The sequence below is a fragment of the Phaenicophaeus curvirostris genome, chromosome 7, assembly GCF_032191515.1.
Source record: "Phaenicophaeus curvirostris isolate KB17595 chromosome 7, BPBGC_Pcur_1.0, whole genome shotgun sequence".
Classification (NCBI taxonomy): Eukaryota; Metazoa; Chordata; class Aves; order Cuculiformes; family Cuculidae; genus Phaenicophaeus; species Phaenicophaeus curvirostris.
In genome coordinates this window covers 1,208,547-1,228,428 of record NC_091398.1, presented here as the reverse complement: position 1 = coordinate 1,228,428, position 19,882 = coordinate 1,208,547, and the positions used below count along the sequence as shown (strand labels likewise).

The following is a 19,882-nucleotide window of genomic DNA, read 5'->3' as shown; positions in this document are numbered from 1 at the left end:
GGATGTGCAGCTGAACCCACAGTGAGGACTGTCCCAGGGACTTTGGCTACTGACTCGTTACTGGCACTGTAATTGTTCTGAAAGACACCTCTTGTCCTCAAAGGAAACTGTCCTGGAAACCTTCTAGTGGTTGTCTTGCATAAAGAGAGTTTGCAGCTGCTTAGAGCAAAATATACATGGAAAATAACGACACAGGTATATATTGACAAGACGTTTAGCAGAAGAGGATTTAATGCTTAAATATGAAAACCCCAAACCATGATTATCACAACAGATCTTATTCATCTAATGGTTTTGGATAAGGACTGTTAATGAAAACACTCTTTCATCAGCACTACCCGAAACTGGCCAAGTTAATCCCCAGAGTCATTCCAAAGTCAATGGACAGACAGGAAATCTAGTGAAGCATCTGTTTCATGACAGCAAAAATAGAAAAGAGTTCCCTCAGACTCAAACTGCTTCCTTTAACAAACACGCTATTTCTTCAGGCAACATGCTGCCCTTCCCTGTCTAATTCTCACCATAGGGGGCCTGCATTACCTGACTCCCACCAAAATGAACACGTGCCTTATGCTGTGCATCCTTCAGATCCAGACAGAACCCCCAGCTCCCCATTTCCTTTTTTCTACTAAGAGTTTGTAAATCATTTGGAAGAGAAACTGTGGCTGGTAAGTTTAATTGGCATAAGGGATTTATTAATCTGAGCCTGAATGACCCCTGAAAAGTAATCTAACCTTTGTACCTTGGTTTAGTCTCTTTAAAGCATGGAGAACAATGCTTCCTCACTCCAAAAAAAGATTTAGAGATCTGTAGGCAAATAATCACATAAGAAGGTATCTACTCGTTTGACTTCCCTGTTTAGAATCATGGAATGGTTTGGGTTGGAAGGGATCTCAAAGCCCATCCAGTCCTACCCCTGTCATGGGCAAGGACACCTCCCACTGGATCATCTGGAAAAGAGCTCAAGCCCTCAGATGATCTTTTTAACCCTCTCCTCCCTCAAATTGCACCCTGCCATAACCAATACCTTGCAGTGCTCAGCTCTAGTACTCTCTACTTTAAATGAGGGAGGAAAATAACTAAAAAAGCACATTTAATACTTACCTCTTCTGGGCACAGTTCATGGGTACAGCTCATAAAATGGGTGCAAAGCAGTGGGAATGCGATTGAGTATCTTGATTGAGAGGGCAGCTCCAAACACTGCTGGAACATCTTCTCAAAAGCACGACTATAAAAACTGATCAGGAAGAGACATTTAAATGGAAAATACACATAATTTTGCTGCAAATACAGTCTGTTGGACACAAATCAACCTTGCTATTAGTGCCAGGTTACAGTTATACCAGAAACTGCATCATGCTTTCACAGAAGCTTATTTTCTGCATTTACTTCTTCTGCATTTACTACTCACAATAATAATATTTTTGTTCTGATGTTTACCACATAGTGACTGCAAAAATTTGCACCTTTAGCAAACGAACGTTAAGGAAAAATCTGCCAGTAACCTCGGATCAATTATGTGACTGTTTGAAGAACCGTTCTGATGGATGCTCAGAAATACCTTTATCAAACTAATTCTGATGGAAACCAGGAATTCTAACCCATCTTCCTAAAAAGTATGCTATGGAAAATTACAGTTGCAAAGACAAACCAAATAATAAATAAGAAAAATCCTCCCACAGTCAAGTTAGAAACATACCAAAATATAGAAAGATCCGAAGTCTCAACCAACATCTCCACCAAAGAATCTACCATTTTTGTGTGGAAAATAATTGTGTTCATCATTTTTCCCAGTTCTCTGTGGTCTGCCAGACCAAGCGAAGCTTTAGAAACACTAGTGTAGGCCTGGAAAGACACAAGAACAGGTTTATGTTGTATCTAACCAGTGCTCCCCCCTTTACAGGTGAACTGAAAATACGAAACACGGAGGAGTGATCTCACCGAACATCATTTCCTCACTGAGCAGCCTCCACCTTCCCTTGGCTGGACAGGTGGAATCACACCCCATGCTGCACACAAACGCCAGCAAATGCTCATCTTCAACACATCCCATTTTCCCATTGCTCTATCCACCCCAAAGAATGGTTTGCACAAAAGTATGCAATGCAGACCAAGTTACAGCAAAATCTAGCAAACCAACTGCTTCAGAGGCTGTTCCCAGACACCCTGTGATCTGCTGGCAGTGCCAGAGGAATCCAGAAGAGCAGTGACTTATTGAGCAGTTTGGATTTAAGTTAGCAAAGCATCACACACATTTCACAGTCTTACCTGCAATCTGAACCAATCTAATCTCATTCCTCTGAAGTCAAACACCTCTCCATCTTCAACTGCATCGGGGAAGAATACAGAACATCAACACTTCAGGAAAACAACAAAAAATCCAGATATACTGGATCAGAGCTTCTCAAAATCCCTCCACTACTCCAGAATTACTTGGGTACTGAGCGTCATGCTTTTGGCCAATAATTTCAACCCTGCACAGCCATGCTAATAGGAGCTGAAATATCTAGATGAGAAGGTGTAATGTGCTTTCTACATTAAAAGGGAGGATTATTACTCAAGAGCTTTATCTTTATCTGGAGAAAGGGCACGCAACAAGCAGCAGATGCTGTAAAGAAAGAGGAACAAGGGAACAAACTCATTTTACACAACCTATCTGCTACAACTGATTGCATGAGACAAAAATCGATAAAGTTTTCCAGAGGAACCTGCTGTTCTCTTTTCACACTTTCCCAAGTTCATTTAAACTTACCTTGTTTCACACTTAGTGAAGTCATCGTGTTTACAAAAGAGGACATGATGATCGATTCATCCTCTGGGCACACCGAGAGATTCTAAAAGAAATGGTGTTGCTATTAGTATTTCAAACTGGCTTCATGACAATGTCGATACCCACACCCCGTTGATCAGCTGTACTCAAACACGGACACAAATTTACAGGAGGTTAACTTAACCAATGGAATATTTCAAACTATGGTATTTAACTGTTTTCACTTTTTAATTCATTACTTGATGACAAACACCCAGAAAGGCTCCCTTCCACACCAACTTCTGCTGGGAAAAATCGACAGTAAACGTGCCCACGAGTTTCCAGGCTGCATTACGAAATGGACACCAAACGTTTACCTGCCACACATCAGACAGCAAAGACTTGTCTGACCTCTGCAGGCACCTCATCCATCTGCAAGGAAAAAGTGGCCATGGTGGGATAGAGCAGAACCCACACAAGCATCGCTTGACTTCCTACAAAGTCCTCTCTCAACAGTTTTTTGCTGACTTCAGTGACTGATACCACCTGAAAGATGGGCTGCCCAGTCTTCTTATTTTACACAAAGCCAAAGTCCATGAAAAAGCAGTTTCAGCAGCTGGTAATATCACATTTCTATTAAACAATACAGCACAGAAGTTTCTCATCATTCCATCTGTGAATGGCATTTTAACTTAAGGTTTGAAAAAATCCAAATTATCCCTCAACCATTTGTCTAGTCTTATGCTCAATACTTGTTACGAATTAATCACAATGAAAATACAAGCCAATTTCTTCTTCCTCATTTCATTTTGACCCTAAGGATTATCCTACCTAAACACAGAGCACTTGTGCCCCTTGTACAGTGTTTCAAAATCCTTCACTCAATCTAGGAAATAATTTCCCAGGAATCAAAAACAAATGTAAAAAACATGTAATTCTATCACTCAAAAAAAATCTGTGAACTTGTAAGATTGGACTTGATGATCTAGAAGGTCTTTTCCAACCAAGCGATTCTATGAATTGAGTTCTAAGCAAAAAAAGCCCGAAATGCAGGTGATTTGGTATTGATAGGAAAGGGAAGGATTCTTAACTTTTAATAATGTAAACAGTGACCCCAACTGGTATTGAAACTGTTTAAATTGCTTAAATAAACAGTTGAGTACTTCAGTTCCACCTTCTGGTAACCGATGTAAACCTTGAAGTGTGAAATTAATTTTTTGACCACCACAAAAAAGCTGGTAACACGAACTTGTCAGGTTTGAGCAGCTGACCCAGCCACAAAATCCGGGCTCCATCTGGTGGTCATCCAGGAATCACACCAGGACACCTCACAAAGCCCAATCCTTTCTGCATCAGGCTGAGCAAGAGTTTCTACAACACCCCTTCAGTGGCAGCACCAGCTTTGTTGCCTCCAAACATAACACTGTGGAATAACACTTAAGTATTCTTACAGAAACCAAAAGTACAACTTTGAATCTCAGCATTAAACCATAATCATAGCATCAGAATAGTTTGGGTTGGAAGGGACCTCAAAGCCCATCCAGTCCCACCCCTGCCATGGGCAGGGACACCTCCCACTGGATCAGGGGCTCCAAGCCCCATCCAACCTGGCCTTGAACACCTCCAGGTGTTGCTCTGGGCAACCTGGACCAGGGCTTCACCACCATCATCATGAAGAAATTCCTCCTTATGTCCTGTCTAAATCTGCCCCTCTTCAGTTTATACCCATTTCCTGTATTCCTATCACAAGCTTTTGTAAACAGCCCCTCCCCAGCTTTCTTGTAGCCCCTTCAGGTACTAGAAGGTTGCTCTATGGTCTCCTCGGAACCTTCTCTTCTACACGCTGAACAAGGCCAACTCTCTCAGCCTGTCTTTGTAATAATGTTCATCAACATTGACAAACAGGGATGTGTTTCATGCAGTCATCGTGGACAAAAAGCCCTTTTCAAAGTTTGCCTTTGAGTACCCAAATCCAGTGTTGCCATACCTGAACAAGCTCGTTTAGGACCACGGCATCAAAGCCAGAGAGATACTGCACGTAGTACCTCTGCATCACGGGCCCGTACTTCCGCACATGCGCTCTGAGCTCCTCCATGTAGAATATCAGCTCGGCAATGTGTCTAGATGAGAAAAGGAAAAGCTTACAAATATGAAACACCCTAATTATTAAACCCCATCTCTCTCAGCTGAATGCTTCAAGGGGATTTCTCCTACACCTTGCTTTTGAAGCTATTATTAATACGTAATTTCTTCATGAAACTAATTGTTCACACTGTAAAATGAGTTTGCACAGGTCATTTTCTCCACAAGGTAAGACCCACTCCACAGGAGGTAAATTAGCAGGATGCCATCATGGTAACCCTCAGAGGTTTGTAGAACTATTCACCTATTTTTTTAATAAGAAGCTCTTCTAATAACACTCAATTTGAAAAAATTATTTTCTCAAAAAGTGGTTAAATCTGAAAAATACAACTGTAATAACTGCTGGTCTGTGTTTATTTTAAATCCCAAGGGTGATTCAGTACTGGCCCTCCACCCTAACATCTAAATCCAGTGAAGAAAACCCAAGGCTTTCCTACTCCAGCTCTGGAAATGACCAGATCCATCTTGTGTTCCACAACCTTGAGAACAACTCAAAGCCAACTAGTGGCCTTCTGCCTATCCAAGCTCATAGCATCTTGTAATCCCATTTCTCACTTTTGTCTTCTCCTTACAATGACACTAATGCTCTATTACAGAAATAGATCTTCGCTGATTTAAGAGACAGGTTTGCTACAATGCAGACGATATGCTACAGACATTTGACAGTTTCATTCTTCCCCTCAGTGATTTGCTCAATGCAAAATCAATGGCAATGAAGGCACATGAGAAAACTTTATTTTTCGCTTATTCAAAGGAAAAAAACGCATAAAACGTAGATAAAATATTTTTGTTGTATAAAATATTTTTATTTTCTGCAGAAAATGAATTCTCACAAATGTGCTCCAGTTTCTACCACAACACTTCTGGTTTTCTAGTCTGATGGGAAGCTTAATATTCCCAGGTAAAGTTTATCTGAAGACTCCCAACTTTTCCATACAGCCGTCCTTTCCTGAGATTGCCTTGCCTTCAAATGCATTTTATCTGTGAAATTCTCATAAATATTTAAGGCATCACAGTAAAATTTGACATACTTATCTATGAAATCATCCGCACTCTTCTTTGGCATGTTGTCTGCATGACGAAGAAGCCAAATAATTTCATCGCGAGCAAAGGATAACGCCATAAATACAAAAAGTGCCTGAAAAGGAAAAATTGTTGAAAAGCTTAGAGATACACACAGCAGCCGGACACCTTGTGCTCACTGAGAGGCAACTGGTCTCTGCAAAGAGAGAATAATAAAACTAAAGCAGGTTTTCACTCAGTAAAATGGTTTTCCAGCCCCCAATCACACTATATTGCCGCTGAGAAGCACACTGTGATGTTGTGTAAATGCGAAGCGTAAGAACCGTCATTACCTTGGGACCCAGCAGGCCTGGCTGGTCAGACAGGACAGTGGCCAGTTCTTTGAGAGCCGAACGCAAGAACTTGCGCCTCTCTCTGTGCATTGAACCGCTGTAAAAGAGCAAACAGAGAACAACCCGCTGTGTGAACCACAGAACATTTGGCTTCCCAAACACCGAAGACCAAGCAGAGGCAGCTCATGTCACACCAGCTTCAAAAGTTCCACATTCCAAAGGAGGGGGTTCAATTAAAATCCCCGTCCCAATCACCAACATCGTATATTCCTGAAGTACAGCTAGATTTAACCCCCAAGTTCTCCACCTCTGCTTTTCACTCCACTGAAACATTCCTATTTCATTTGCATTCACTTGAAGAAACTGGGAAAAAAAAAAGGAAACTGGAGAACAAACAAAATGCTTTCAACCTGATAATGTGAAAAAGAACTGTTCGAGAAGCTACACTGATAATGGCATTAGGCAAATCCAGGTTTAAAAGAACCATCAGTACACAGTCTTGCCTGAAACTGTACAACTAATTCAGCCTTAACAAATCCTGTTTATACATTCTTTACATATTTGCTAAGAAAACAATCACTGAAATCTGTCAGGAAACCTGTAAGGCACTTACGCGTGTGACACGGCAGCTTCTTTGCACTCTCTGATGTCATTGATGCGCTTGTTGTAGCTGCAAGGAAAAAACAACACCCAGCATGGTAACAGGTATCTGTAGGACAACTCAGCCAGAGGTGAGCGGGACTCGAGATGAGCTGCAATGCCACAGCACACAGGAGACAGCAGAAAGCTCACACAAGCCTTATTTCCCTGCTCAGAGCTCAATGCCCAAACCAGAAAACCAACCAAACCCCCTCTCTACTGCTGTTCGCTGGTAGAGGTCTCAACTTGGCTTCCATTGGAGTTTTCATATAATATATGATAATTTTCCCCCCAAACTCTATAATCGTGACATCATCTCTCTTCACTAGATTATTTGTGGGTGAGATCATTAATGTTAACTTTAGCCATTTTAGAGACTGATTCACCAGACTTTTTCAGAACAGAGATAAAAAAAGCCCGATGGTTATGAAATCAGGCTCCAGAAAGTCAGGCACTAAAGAAAGAGCCAGGATATGAAGAAAAAGGTTTGCGTGCTGGCTACCCATACGCAGAACTTATATGAAGTAGACGTGACATTTTCAAAACAGTTCCTCAAGAAATTTTCTGGTTTTAACTGAGGTTCTGAAAGAAGAAGAGAACTCACCCCCGTATGTTCACAAACAAGTCTTCTGCAGCTTTGTGAATATGGAATACTTCATCTCGAAACAGAGCCAAGCACGAGCTGCTTTGAAGTGCAAGTTTCCAAAGGTTCAAAGCCGTAGCATCACTATTTAGGATTCCATGGCACAAAATAAATCCAACTTCAGAAGTTCACGTTGATGTGCGTCACAAACCAGAGGTACAGAGACATCAAGAGAACAGTGAGGTTATCATGCAAAAATGAAAGACAAAACTCTTAAATACTTCAAAATAGTTCACTAATGAACTGTTTAATGGATAACATCATTTAAATATAAAAAAAATAATCTTCGAATTATTTGGGTTGGAAAGGACCTCAAAACGTATCCAGATTCAACCCCCCTGCCACAGGCAGGGACACCTCCCACGGGATCAGGGGCTCCAAGCCCCATCCAACCTGGCCTTGAACCCCTCCAGGGATGGGGCAGCCACCCCTGCTCTGGGCAACCTGGGCCAGGGCCTCCCCACCCTCACAGCAAAACATTTCTGCCTGAGATCTCATCTCAATCTCCCCTCTTGCAGCTCAAAACCATTCGCCTCATCCTGCCCCTGCACTCCCTGGTCAAGAGCCCCTCCCCAGCTTTCCTGCAGCTGCTTTTTGTACTGGAAACTGCTCTAAGGTCTCCCCGGAGCCTTCTCTTCTCCAGGCTGAACAACCCCAACTCTCTCAGCCTGTCCTCATACAGAAGGTCCTCCAGCCCTCGGATCATCTCTGTGGCCTCCTCTGGACCTGTTCCAACAGATCCATATCCTTATTTGGGGGATTCCAGAATTGGACATGGGACTCCAGGCAGGATCTCACAAGAGCAGAGCAGAGGGGGACAATCCCCTCCCTTTCCCTGCTGGCCAAGCACTGTTCTAGGGAAGTATTTTTGCAGTGTTTTGTACCATGAATTACTCAAATGCTGATACTACTAAGCTATTTTCATCAGAATTACTAAAAAATTCAGTTTCAGTCAAGGTCTGGAATAAACTGATGACAAACACCATCCCAGCAGCAGATGCTGAACTCTAACTGCTGCGTGTAAGAGTATGACACATACAAATGAGATTGAATCAAGCTCTCTGCAATCCAATTTGAATACAGCAGCTTTTGTACAATACAGAAAAGCAAGCAGCCTTTTATATGTGCACTGATTATTTTTCACGCAACCACAAGCTGACCCAGAATGTTTTACTCACAAATGATCCATTTTTCCATTGCATCCAGGGAGAGGTATTCACATGGCATCTGTTGAAAAGACAATATAAAGTACTTCATAAGAAGTACTTTCTAGAAGCAAGGGACAAAGCATGAATGGTGATGAATCTTGGATGACTGGTGCTGTTTACTAACAGGGCAGTTTCACCCTTTTAGAAACTGGGGATTTGAACATCACATGAGCTCTCATACCCTCTGATACCTTGAACAAAAAGCAAACACATTTTGTCTATCATGGAATGGTTTGGGTCAGAAGGGACCATGAAGGCAATCCAGTCCGACCTCCCTGGAGTGAGCAGGGACACCCCCTCTGGATCAGGGTGCTCAGAGCCACACCCAACCTGGCCTTGAATGTTTCCAGGGATGGGGCGTCTACCAATTCTCTGGGAAATCTGGGCCAGGGCCTCCCCAGACTCAGCGAAAACAATTTCTTCCTAAAATCTAGTCTAAACTTCTCCTCTTTCGGTCTAAAACTTAAATTATCTAGCTTCAAACAGGGTGGTATAGAAGAATATTAAAGAACTAAAGGCTTTTGACGTACACTAAGCACAACCCGACCATTTGTGATACAGGTGAGGGAGCAATGCAGACAGTAAACCTTCCCAAGGAAGTACAGTTCTAGTTTTCAGTCTGTAAGATCCCAAACAACTCATATAGCACACAGGATTCCTTCCTGCTACAGTGTAGTTCACATTGCTTCCGTTCATCTCCTGATCATCAAATACTGAAAAAGAAGGCACGAGCTAACCAAGAGAAGCGTTAATTAACGGGAGAAAACTTTGTCCCTGTAAAGTCTCCAGCTCTCCCAGTTAATCTATTTAGTTATCACAGAATCATAGAATGTCCTGAGCTGGAAGGGACCCACGAGGATCACTGAGTCCAAAGCCACATCAAGGTAATCAAATAGAAAACAAACCATCCCTATGTTATTTTACAGACAACCTTGCTCCACTTTATCAAATAATGTAAGTGAATAGGCCGTACAGTGTCAGACTGTGCGGGGTTCAGCATCGTGCTGGGGGCACTGATGAGGCTCAGCAGTTGTGCGTTCCTCCACTGGTCAGCCGAGAGGTTTCTTCGCGGGTAAACCATCTGGAGCGAAATCAGAGCATCTGAAAGGGACTAAAAAGAAGAGCAAAGATTAGTTTGAAGATGTCTTCAAGGCCTGGTCTTGAAAAAAAATCCAAACTCTTTATTTCACATTCTAAACTGTGTATTACAGAGTCATTGAAGAGTTTGGGTTGGAAAGGACCCAAAAAAATCAATAGGTGACAACAAATCTGCCACATATAACTGGAAGTCGTTCATTATTTATTCAAGCATTCTAATTATTATGTTATTCCCTTTTCTGCCACTTCATTTAGTATGTCCTTCCCTCTTCTCCAGCAAATTATCATTATCTGGAGCAGATACTGGCTACAGGAGCATCTTCATAACCGATGAAGCGTATCTGAGTAAATGCTGACCCACTGCTTCTCCCTGTCTTTGGCAACAATACCAGTGCTTGTGCAAGTCCTTCGGGAGTCAGGTCTAAACATTACGCTCAGCAAAAAAAGAAACTAACTGCTGAAGCTAATTTCAAGGCCTACACAACAGTCAGGCCTACTACAAAGCAGTGAGATCATGGAAGGACAACAATTTTGCGTTTCCACGAGAGCGTCACCTAAGTATCTCCTTCTATGGGATGGTGACTGACGGGATCCCTGAGCCCTGTTTATTCTTCTAGCTCAGAATAAGCAGAAGAGCAAAACATCAGACTGAAAAATGGCTTTACAAAACATTTCAAGGGAAAGGATTGTGAAAGCATAAACAAAAATAATACTGAGAAGTGAAGCATCTTTGCTAAGACACGTATGAGAAAAGATCCATTGCAAATGAGATTCTCAGCTAAATAAGTCTTCACAAGGCAGGAATTGCACAGAAGGAAGCGTAACAAAAACCAGATCACAGATTATTTCGACAAATGAGAAGTATTTCATTTCAGAGTATTTGGTGAAGTGGCTGAAAACTCTCTGAACTTCTTGTGACTCTCTTTAGATTTGAAGGGAATTAAGGAAAATCTCAAGTGGTCTAGAGAAGGAAAACACACCCAGTATCTGGAGTCACCTTGCCAAGGTGTCCCCATCTGAAAACAGAGCCTGGATAAATCCTCACAGCACTGCAGCACAACCAGTGGTCTCAGAATAAAAGCTTGAAGACATTTGTACAGGACAGGCCAAAGGAACTGAATTTGTTGAACTTAGTAAAGCCAACAGAGCAGGGCACACAATGTAAGCTTTTGAGCTCAGAAGTCATGACTGAAGAGGCACTGTTGATCTCCACCGTCACTAGTTTAAGGACAATCCAAAGCAAAACCCCTCAGGTTACACAGCAGAAAAACATGTTCATCTAGGACAGCAAACAAGCAAAAACCTGCTTTCACAGGAACATTACAAATCTCCTTAGTTTCAAGCTACAAACCAGAACAAAATGCTATTATAAGATGTTCCACAACTGATTTTTTATCGATTTCTAATCCTTAGTGAATGGAATAGAACTTAACCGACAGCTCTTAGCATTCCTGTAATTCTGTAGGGTCTGTTATTTAATAGAACATAAATCCCCAGGCCCAGATACTCATTCTAAGCAAAACCTCCTGTGAAATTTATACCCAATGGCTTTTGACAAACCAAATCCTTGCATATTTATGTTTTTAGCTCTGCTTCTCTCAACTAAGGTTACTGTGGTCCCAAGAAAAGGAGTTACATACTTTACTGTGAGGCACAAATTCCTCCATCATTTTCTTTAAAGGATTTTCATAATCCACAATCATCTGGCCAAGGCGTGGGTATTCTCTGTCACTAAAAGCAACAACAAACAATTCACTCAGGTGTAGTTGTTAGTATTGTTATTATTAAACACACTTCCTGTACAGCCAATTTTTACCTTGCTCCATGTGTCATTTCATGGGCGTAGTTATACAACCCGATGATGGCCTTCCTTTCCTCGATTCGAGACAGCAAGATCATCAGTGTTGTGTAGGTTATAATTAGATCCAGGTAGTTCTTTGTTAAATCAAAGTTTACAGTCTAGAGAGAAAAACCAGGAAACTGTCATTCTGAAACTTGCACAAAGAAGTAGAAAACTTCTTCCTAACCTTTCCACCAATTCTCAGCATTTTTGAGATTCTGATCAAGATTTTTGTTCTGATTACACACAGACTTTGCGCAATCTGGATTCAGTCACTCAGACCCCTAGAACTGTTTGCATTCACGAAAGCAAGCGTGCAAACAACTCTGTCCAGACTCAAGAGCCATGGGTTAGCTGACAGGCAGGAAAACTTTTCTTGGGTGTTACTAAGAAGTCAGCAAGTGCCTTGACCCATGAATTACACTTTAATAAGACTCAGTAATGTAAAAACCTAGCGGATATCCCACTGGCCTAGTCAGATCACTTCATGGTTAGACAATTCCATGGGGGTGATCTGCTCCTCTTTCACAGTATGGAACTAAGTAAGCTAAAACCTCAAATAACAGCTAAAACCAGCAAGGTGACATCATGAACATTGGAACAGAAAGCTGAAACCCAAAAGAAAAGATGTCTGAGGTTTTGCTTTAGGGTTTTTTCTTTGGTATTTGGTGGACTTGGGTTTGTTTAAAATGTAACACTTTAAGCTGCTTTTGTACCTCCTGCAGCCAATACCAAAAGTGACCCCCTCACACATCCAGCTGGACAGCAGTAATACTCCTGCTTTGTAAGCCAACGTGGCTCAAGCATGCAGATGACAGTAAACCTCCAAGAACAAATTTGCAGAGACAATAAGGCAAGAAATACGAGCAGATTTCTGCGTCTGGTAACGAACAATGCTGTCACTGCCTTCCATAAGCAGCTGGTTTAAACTGGTCTGTCTTCTTTCTGATAGACGTTAGAGAGCTGAAGATTAGTGTAGTTTTGTTTCTCTTGGATTTATAACCAGAGATGTCACGTTTCTTGGGCCAACACAAACAAGACCTTCTAATTCTCCACATGGGGCTGCCCAGAAACATTTTAAGTGGCATTGGAAAGTTCAAACCCAGCAACTTACAATATCGAAGAAGACTTGGCAAACATCAATAGTATTCAGCAGCTCACAGACATGGTCCTGGAAAAAATAAAGGAATAACTGGAGTTTAAAGAGAACCAAGTAGATCACTTTCCTGTGCTTAGTGAGGGAGACTAGTTTTTGTTTGGTTGGGTTTTTTGTTTGGTTGGGTTTTTTTTAAGAACAGACCTAGAGAATCATAGAATGGTGTGGGCTGGAAGGGACCCCAAAACTCATCCAGTTCCACCTCCCATTGGATCAGGCTGCTCCAAGCCCCATCCAACCTGGCCTTGAACATCTGGTCAACCTGGGCCAGGGCCTTCCCACCCTTATTGTGAAGAATTTCTTCCTAATCTAAATCTGCCCCCTTCCAACTTAAAGCCATTTCCCTTGTCGTATCACTCCATACCCTTGTAAAAAGTTCAGCTATTTCACTATACAGCGTTATTTCATCAATAAAAAGGAAGAAGTCCGATGGGACAGAACAACTGATCTATTTGCAACTCCTTACCTTAAATTCCATAACATCCACAAAAGTGAAGTAGTATAATGCCAGGTTCTTCAGAATCTCTGACTTCTCCTTCTGGAGCTGAGCAAGCTGTTGCTAAAAGAGAAACACAAACATGCTCAGTGTTCTTAGAAGATCTTGAGAAGCCTGCTGAAAAATGATACCTGTGAAGCGTAGAGCGACCACCAGGCTATGCAAAGGAGCCTTAACATGGGTTTCTAGGACTGAGGGTCTGTGTGCCTCAACTACACCCGGAGGTCTCAGAACAGATCATTTTAACAGCTGCTCACTATACTTTAAGGATAAAAGTCAAATTAGTACCCATTAGTACCAAAGTCACATTGTTTAGCTTGCTAAAGATGAACATGGGTCGTTAGGACAACAGGGTTACCGTATGTCTAATTAGCAGAAGCAGAACAAGATGTGAGCACGAATCGGTGTGACAAAAAACAAGGACGTTACTTGAGGTGGGAGAAAAGAAGGTGGCACGTTACAAACTTTACTACAGAAAAACATTATGCGTTTAAATTCTGAACTTACCAAAAAGAATATCCAGGCAAAGCCACGTTAAGCATGCAAAATAAAATGTAGATACAAACATAAAATACAGTAACGGTTCTTTGACCAGTCCCATATAAACATAATAATACATTCAAACAAAAGCAACAAAATAAAGAAACAAAAAAGAAGCCAAACACTAGCATTAGACACTGGTGGTAGAATGGAAGAGGCAAATGTGAATACAAAGGCATAAAATCATTCACATGGATTTTTTTTCCTCTATTTTTTAAACAGACAGTGAAATATCATTTAATTTCCGTATTTTTCAACGTTTTCTGGAGGAACCAGACAGATCACTGGAACAATTACAACTAAGAACACACAAAAGCAGCTGTTACTGAACAGCCACTGCATTTATCTATGTATTTAGTCTCACGGCACTGCAAGAATCCAATTATTTAACTTGCAATATCCAGTCACTAATTAAGTCTATTTCCTAACACACACATTGAAATGAGTTAAAGCAGTCATAACGTTCACTCTGAAAAAGTGCCCTCCAAAACGCGGCAAGGTTTTAATTTAAAATCTGATCAAGTTCAATAGGATTCTCTTCTCAGCGAGAGCTATCAATTACGAGAATGATTAAATAACTCGTTGGAAACGAGGGGCTTATTTGCATGTGAGAGGTTAGAACTGAATACACTTCTCCATCTTTCTGTCTTCATAAAGCTCTGCTCGTGTGTTCTCAGTTTTATGTAAAGCACTAAAATTCCTCTAAGTTCCAAGCCCAGACTGCCTGGACCACTCCTGGATCACATATGAGACCGTTTTTCCTTCTTTTCTCTGGATTTTTAGAGATGGTTATGGTTTTTAGAACCCATGTACTGTAAGACTCCCATTACAGCAAATGAGAGGCATACATAAAGTTACGAACAAACTGGAATGGTGATGTTATACCACACTTCCGTCTGCTCCTAAACCCGAGCCAAGGACTGACTTCTGAAGGTTCAGCTGCGCACACCCAGCTCCCAAGTCATTGGCTGGAACTTCAATAAGAAATGGGTGCAAGTACGTGCTCTTACTCTGTAACTTCCAATCACCTCATGCCTAGGACACTGGTTATTTCCACTTAAGCGGCTGCTGTACAAAACCTGTCCCTAATAGAAGCCCTGTCTATGAACTGCATTTGACCCTCACTGTGAATCTGCTGTTGCCTTTCCAGCATGAACCTTAAATTTTAACTGCCTTGTGCTCTGAGAACGGAGCATCCAGCACCACCACCTGCTGAGCCTGGGACCTCTGCAGGCTGCATGGCTCCAGCAGACTCAAAATCCAGCTTCCATCCACGTTTGGGATGGAGTGTTTGCATATAACTGCTGGCTGATGAAGCAGCCCCAAAAGTGTTACAGGACAAACATTCATCACCTAACGTTCTTGCTTTTAATCTCCATCCTGATCCTGTGGTGTCACTTGTTTACTGCAAGGGATTTCTTAGAATAGGGTTTGTTCCTGAGCAACTCAGACAGACAGGTGGGACGTGGATGGATTCGAGGAACTGTTCCACATGCTGTCATTCAGCAAGAGGAATAATTTCAGCGCAGAGAAATGACCAAATCAAAGCTCCCAGTGCGGCTGCACATGTGCTTTAAGCACTTCTCCCTACTGCAATCCCAACTCCCCCTAAACAAAATGTGATGCTAAAGGAGGCTCTCAGGGGTGGGAGTGGATGCACAGCACCCACGCTCGGTGTCATAAACAGCAACCGAGGGGCCGCGTCTGGAGGATGCAACAATTTCAAAGCCACAGCATGAAGCGGGGAGATGCAGCAGAAAGGAGATGGTGCTGGGAAGTACACCTGCACCACAAGTGATCTGCTTTCAGAAACTGTGGAGCTCTACGTGAAATAAGAGAACACGGGGAGACAGGTCTTGCACTCAGCCAACAACTCAGGAATCGCTGCTGCGCCCTACGACCTGCATTCCCAGCAATACTTACACTTAAAGGATGCTAAAACTCTTGTACAGAGTTCAAGTGATCACTCTTTGAACTCCCAGTGTTAAGGGTGTAAGCAAACTTTTAATTAAAGCATTAGCATCTAAGTAAAGCAATGTCACTGCTGTTAAATCAGTGCAGAGCAGAGGGTTCAATCCCCACAGCGCAGCCTGATCTGGGATGTTTGAACGCAGATTATGGCATGCAGGGTCCTGGATATTTAATGGCATTTTATCACTCAGGAATGTGGGTGTAGCTCTCCCCGCCCACTGCAACAACACTTTCCATTGCTCATTTCCCAACAGCTGTTAAGAAAGCTGGTGCTCCATCCGTTTGTGTTCAATTTGAGACTTTCTTCCTTAGCCTGCAACCCCACTTATCAGCAAATATCTCTGATTCCAATATTCAAGAAGCTTTAAAACAGGATAAGCTCAAGAAATAACTCTTAACACACCACTAACATCAAAAGATGTGAACCATGCCTCGTTGACTGCAGCTTTATTTATTCTTAAAGAATTTGAAGCAAAATTATACAAACCAGGATGATGCCATTTGTTGAACAAGGTGGATTAGATTTAAGAGACACAAAAAACTGCAGGAATTTTAGCGTAACATAGCAAGATCAAAAATAAGAAATAATTTACCCCAAATAATTTGTTTATTAACCAAATGTCACATCTACAATCATATTTGGGTATTGTTTATAAATCAGGATTTTAAGTACCAGAGAGTTAAGCTGATACTTTGTCAGGTCTGTTACCTACAAGAGGAGGAGCTGATCTTTACCAAGTTGTCTGGTGTCTTTCCCTCTTCATATTAAACCCCCAAATCTTTACACAGCTGATCACGTACGCAGAGAAAGTACATTAAAAGCAGCGCATTGAAAGGGAAAAACAAATCAGAAGGTGCAAGACAGCCTCACTTAAAGCATACACAAACACAGGGGCTCAGAGACAAAGCGATAACACAGCCGCTAGCAGCTTCACCGTGGGAATATTTACCGATTTAACATGAAGGCACAGGAAAAACACGAGACAACTAGAAAAGGTTGTTCAGAGAGTTTTATGTGTGGAAAACCAGAGGATAACTGAAGATCTGGAACTAACATATTATACTGACTTGACTGATAGCAGTTATGTGTGAATGAATGTCTTATTTCATCACCCAGGAATAGACAGTAGGTAGGGGGGTTTCCTCCTCCTTAAACCAGTTCGATGCTGTTCCTGCAGGCAAGATCATTAAACGCTGGTATTTGTTTCCTACAAACCAACACCAGAGCTATCACGATGTCCTCAGAAAGAATACCGACAACCTTACTTACCAGCTGGAGGATCAGACCCCCAAAAGCAGCATTACAAATTCCGACTGCTACAATTCTGGGGATGGGGTAAATAATCACTGCCTGTACTCTTACTGTCATTTGCTCTACTCGCTACCTGTACAGTCTTTAGACGAGAATTTTACAAATCCAACTCATTAGAATGAAGTTCTGTGCCTAAAAAATCCATCACAGAACTGCAGGGAGAGAGAAGGATCTAATCAAATGAAGCAAATCAGTTTAATTCTGTGTGCTAACTGCAGAACGACGGTTGTGCCCTTGGCTTTCTTATTTCCAACTAAAAGCAGCCTCTGAAGCAAGATACTGGATATAAAGAGATGTAATAGAATATTTAACATGTTTACTAACTAACATATTTTAGTGCCGGATCTAGTTTGGGTTTGTTTTCAAGTTTCTAGCACCAAGTTCACTGTTTTGAAGAGGAAGCAGCCACCTGTGACCCTCCAGAGCTGTTCCTGTCCCCGGGCTGGCCAGAGGATGGATAACGGCAGACAGAGCAGTGAGGCTCCTCTTAAAAAACCGCTCAGCCTCTTGCCTTCTTTTACATAAATTCATACAATAATTCCTACATGAGGCTGATTGCATATTGTCTTATAACACAAGCTTTGGGCACCGGTCTTGACATCTCTGAGGCAAATTCTTAAAGAACATAAGTCTTGTCTGTGCTGCTCTGCAGCCACAAACGTTTTGGACACATGTCTCTAGTTGCCTGTACACTTACATTTGTGTCATGCAATCAAAGAACTACTCATTCAAAATGCATGTAAACTTGATTTTGGAATACCATCTCAGGAATTGTGTTTAACTAAAGTAAATAGGTAGTAGTGGGGCATTTTTGGTTTTGTAATGGCCACGCTCTGAAGTTGTCAATCATCAAATCAAGAGAGGACAGAGCCAGCAGGTTCAGTATCACATTCACTCCTCTGCAGGTCGTGCCTACACCATCAGCACCCAGAGCGAGCACACAACCAGTCTGGTTTTCCTTGGCTGGAGATTCAGATAGACTGATGTGACCGATAGTTAAATTCTTTTTGGACGCTATCAAATTCATGCACAAGCAAGGGTTAAGCCATGAATATAAACAGCAGCAGTGAAGCATTGGAACGGGCTGCCTAGGGCAGCGGTGAGGTCTCCATCCCTGTGGGGTTCAAAAATCCTGCAGTCACGGCACTTGGGGCCAAGGGTTGGGTTGATGGTTGGACTGGATGAGACTAGAGGGCTGGTTTCCAACCTTAATAATTCTGTGATTCTAAGATCATTCTGACAGCGCTTATGATTTTGAACAAATCTAAGCCCCATTATGAAAGTTGTGTTTGGTGAAAGACTGTAAAGGGATTTCAGGACTTCACATTACCTTTTGGGATCACCATGAGAAAGCGCTCACTTTCAAATGACTGTTAGGCTGAATAATTTCACATACCGTTCTCTGATTACAATATAGCATGAGTCATTTTAAGCTGTGAAGTCAGTCTTAGGCAGGTAAGAAGTGAAAGATTCAGACCTGCCACTACCTACAAAACCAGAACAGCAGGTATTTCTGTATTGGAGCCCTGCATCAGCCGAGCAATTTCAATCCTGAATGATTTTTTTTTTTTTAGTAAAAAGTAGATAAAATTTGATTTGTTGCAGGTATCTTGCAGTTTCTCCTGAAATAAACTATCACAAGTACATCCTGTCCTCAAGCGTAAAAAGCCCCCACTGTGGGTAGGAAGCTGAACCGAGAGGGATTGCTCATCAGCTGGCGTTACTCATGCAGGGGGAACTCCCATAAACCAAATGACTGCCTCTGATTTTTGGAAAATCCACCTCATCTGTGGATCCTTCAGCACTGCTGAGTTCCTTGAGCAGCAGCAGAGTCAAGCAGGCAGCTGAGCAAGAAAAGCACCCTCTAACCTGGAAAGGATTTCAGTCTTCGAGGCCAGGAGGACAGTTCATTTTAAGGTGGAATAGGAGGATCTGGGGTTTTATTGCTTAGGAAAGTAGTAAGTTACCTGAAAAAAAAAAAAAAGTCTCCCACAAGAGATTTAGCACTCCAGAAATATTACAATTTACTGCATTTGGGGATTTAAGTTATTTACTTAAGGTACTCTTCAGAAACCAGCTGCCATGGGTGTTAATTACGTTGTAATTTCCTCAGAAATAAATGACAGTTTTTTAGCAAAAAAGGACTGCCAATACAGGAGGCAGCGTGGCTGAGACCCTAGAGTTATTTTTGCTTGGACGGGAATTTCTGTATCATCTTCACTAGCACCATTGAAATGGTAAAAGCAAACAAACAAATGACATTTTCCTTCAGGCACTGCACCCCTTGCAGGGGCTGAAAGGAGTGCCTGGAAAAGCCAACTATTAGTTATGTTTAGTGATGTGTTTTTTAAGAAGTCTGATTACTGGGAGCATCTACCAAATTAAAAATCAAGACTGGTTATAAAGTGCATGCTTCAATATTTCTTTAAAGAAAAAAGGATTTAATTAAAGAACACATTAATGGCTTCTAACCAGTGAGAGAGCCAGTCACTGTGCCACAGCACCTTCTCACAGCCAGCTAATTCCCCACGGAACCAGCTCTGCACTGGGAAGGGAACAGGTGAAACATGATAAAGAGATCTTCGGAACAATCATGCTGCTGCTGCATCTCTTGCTTTGGAACTGTTCTTACGAGGCTAGTGGAGGAAATACAGTAAAAATATGTTACTGGGTTAGCACTGGCACAATGAGATCACGGATCTGAGGGAGAACAATGGTGTTGCAAAGCTTTTT

General features: G+C 41.9%; 1 protein-coding gene across 2 annotated transcripts in view; it reads right to left on the bottom strand.

Annotated features, from left to right (window-relative positions):
- The window catches only part of NCKAP1 (NCK associated protein 1), a 58,447-nt gene that overhangs the window by 22,998 nt on the left and 15,567 nt on the right, over positions 1-19,882 (bottom strand). For both annotated transcript variants that reach the window (XM_069860643.1, XM_069860644.1), the window contains 15 exons: positions 13,297-13,389; positions 12,789-12,845; positions 11,651-11,793; positions 11,475-11,565; positions 9,710-9,847; positions 8,707-8,755; positions 7,490-7,646; positions 6,860-6,916; positions 6,247-6,343; positions 5,923-6,029; positions 4,737-4,869; positions 2,753-2,834; positions 2,269-2,327; positions 1,700-1,845; positions 1,105-1,237 (listed from right to left, as the gene is read on the bottom strand). In XM_069860643.1, the coding sequence (XP_069716744.1) occupies positions 1,105-1,237; positions 1,700-1,845; positions 2,269-2,327; positions 2,753-2,834; positions 4,737-4,869; positions 5,923-6,029; positions 6,247-6,343; positions 6,860-6,916; positions 7,490-7,646; positions 8,707-8,755; positions 9,710-9,847; positions 11,475-11,565; positions 11,651-11,793; positions 12,789-12,845; positions 13,297-13,389 (1,542 nt within the window). The remainder of the gene's footprint in view (positions 1-1,104; positions 1,238-1,699; positions 1,846-2,268; positions 2,328-2,752; positions 2,835-4,736; positions 4,870-5,922; positions 6,030-6,246; positions 6,344-6,859; positions 6,917-7,489; positions 7,647-8,706; positions 8,756-9,709; positions 9,848-11,474; positions 11,566-11,650; positions 11,794-12,788; positions 12,846-13,296; positions 13,390-19,882) is intronic.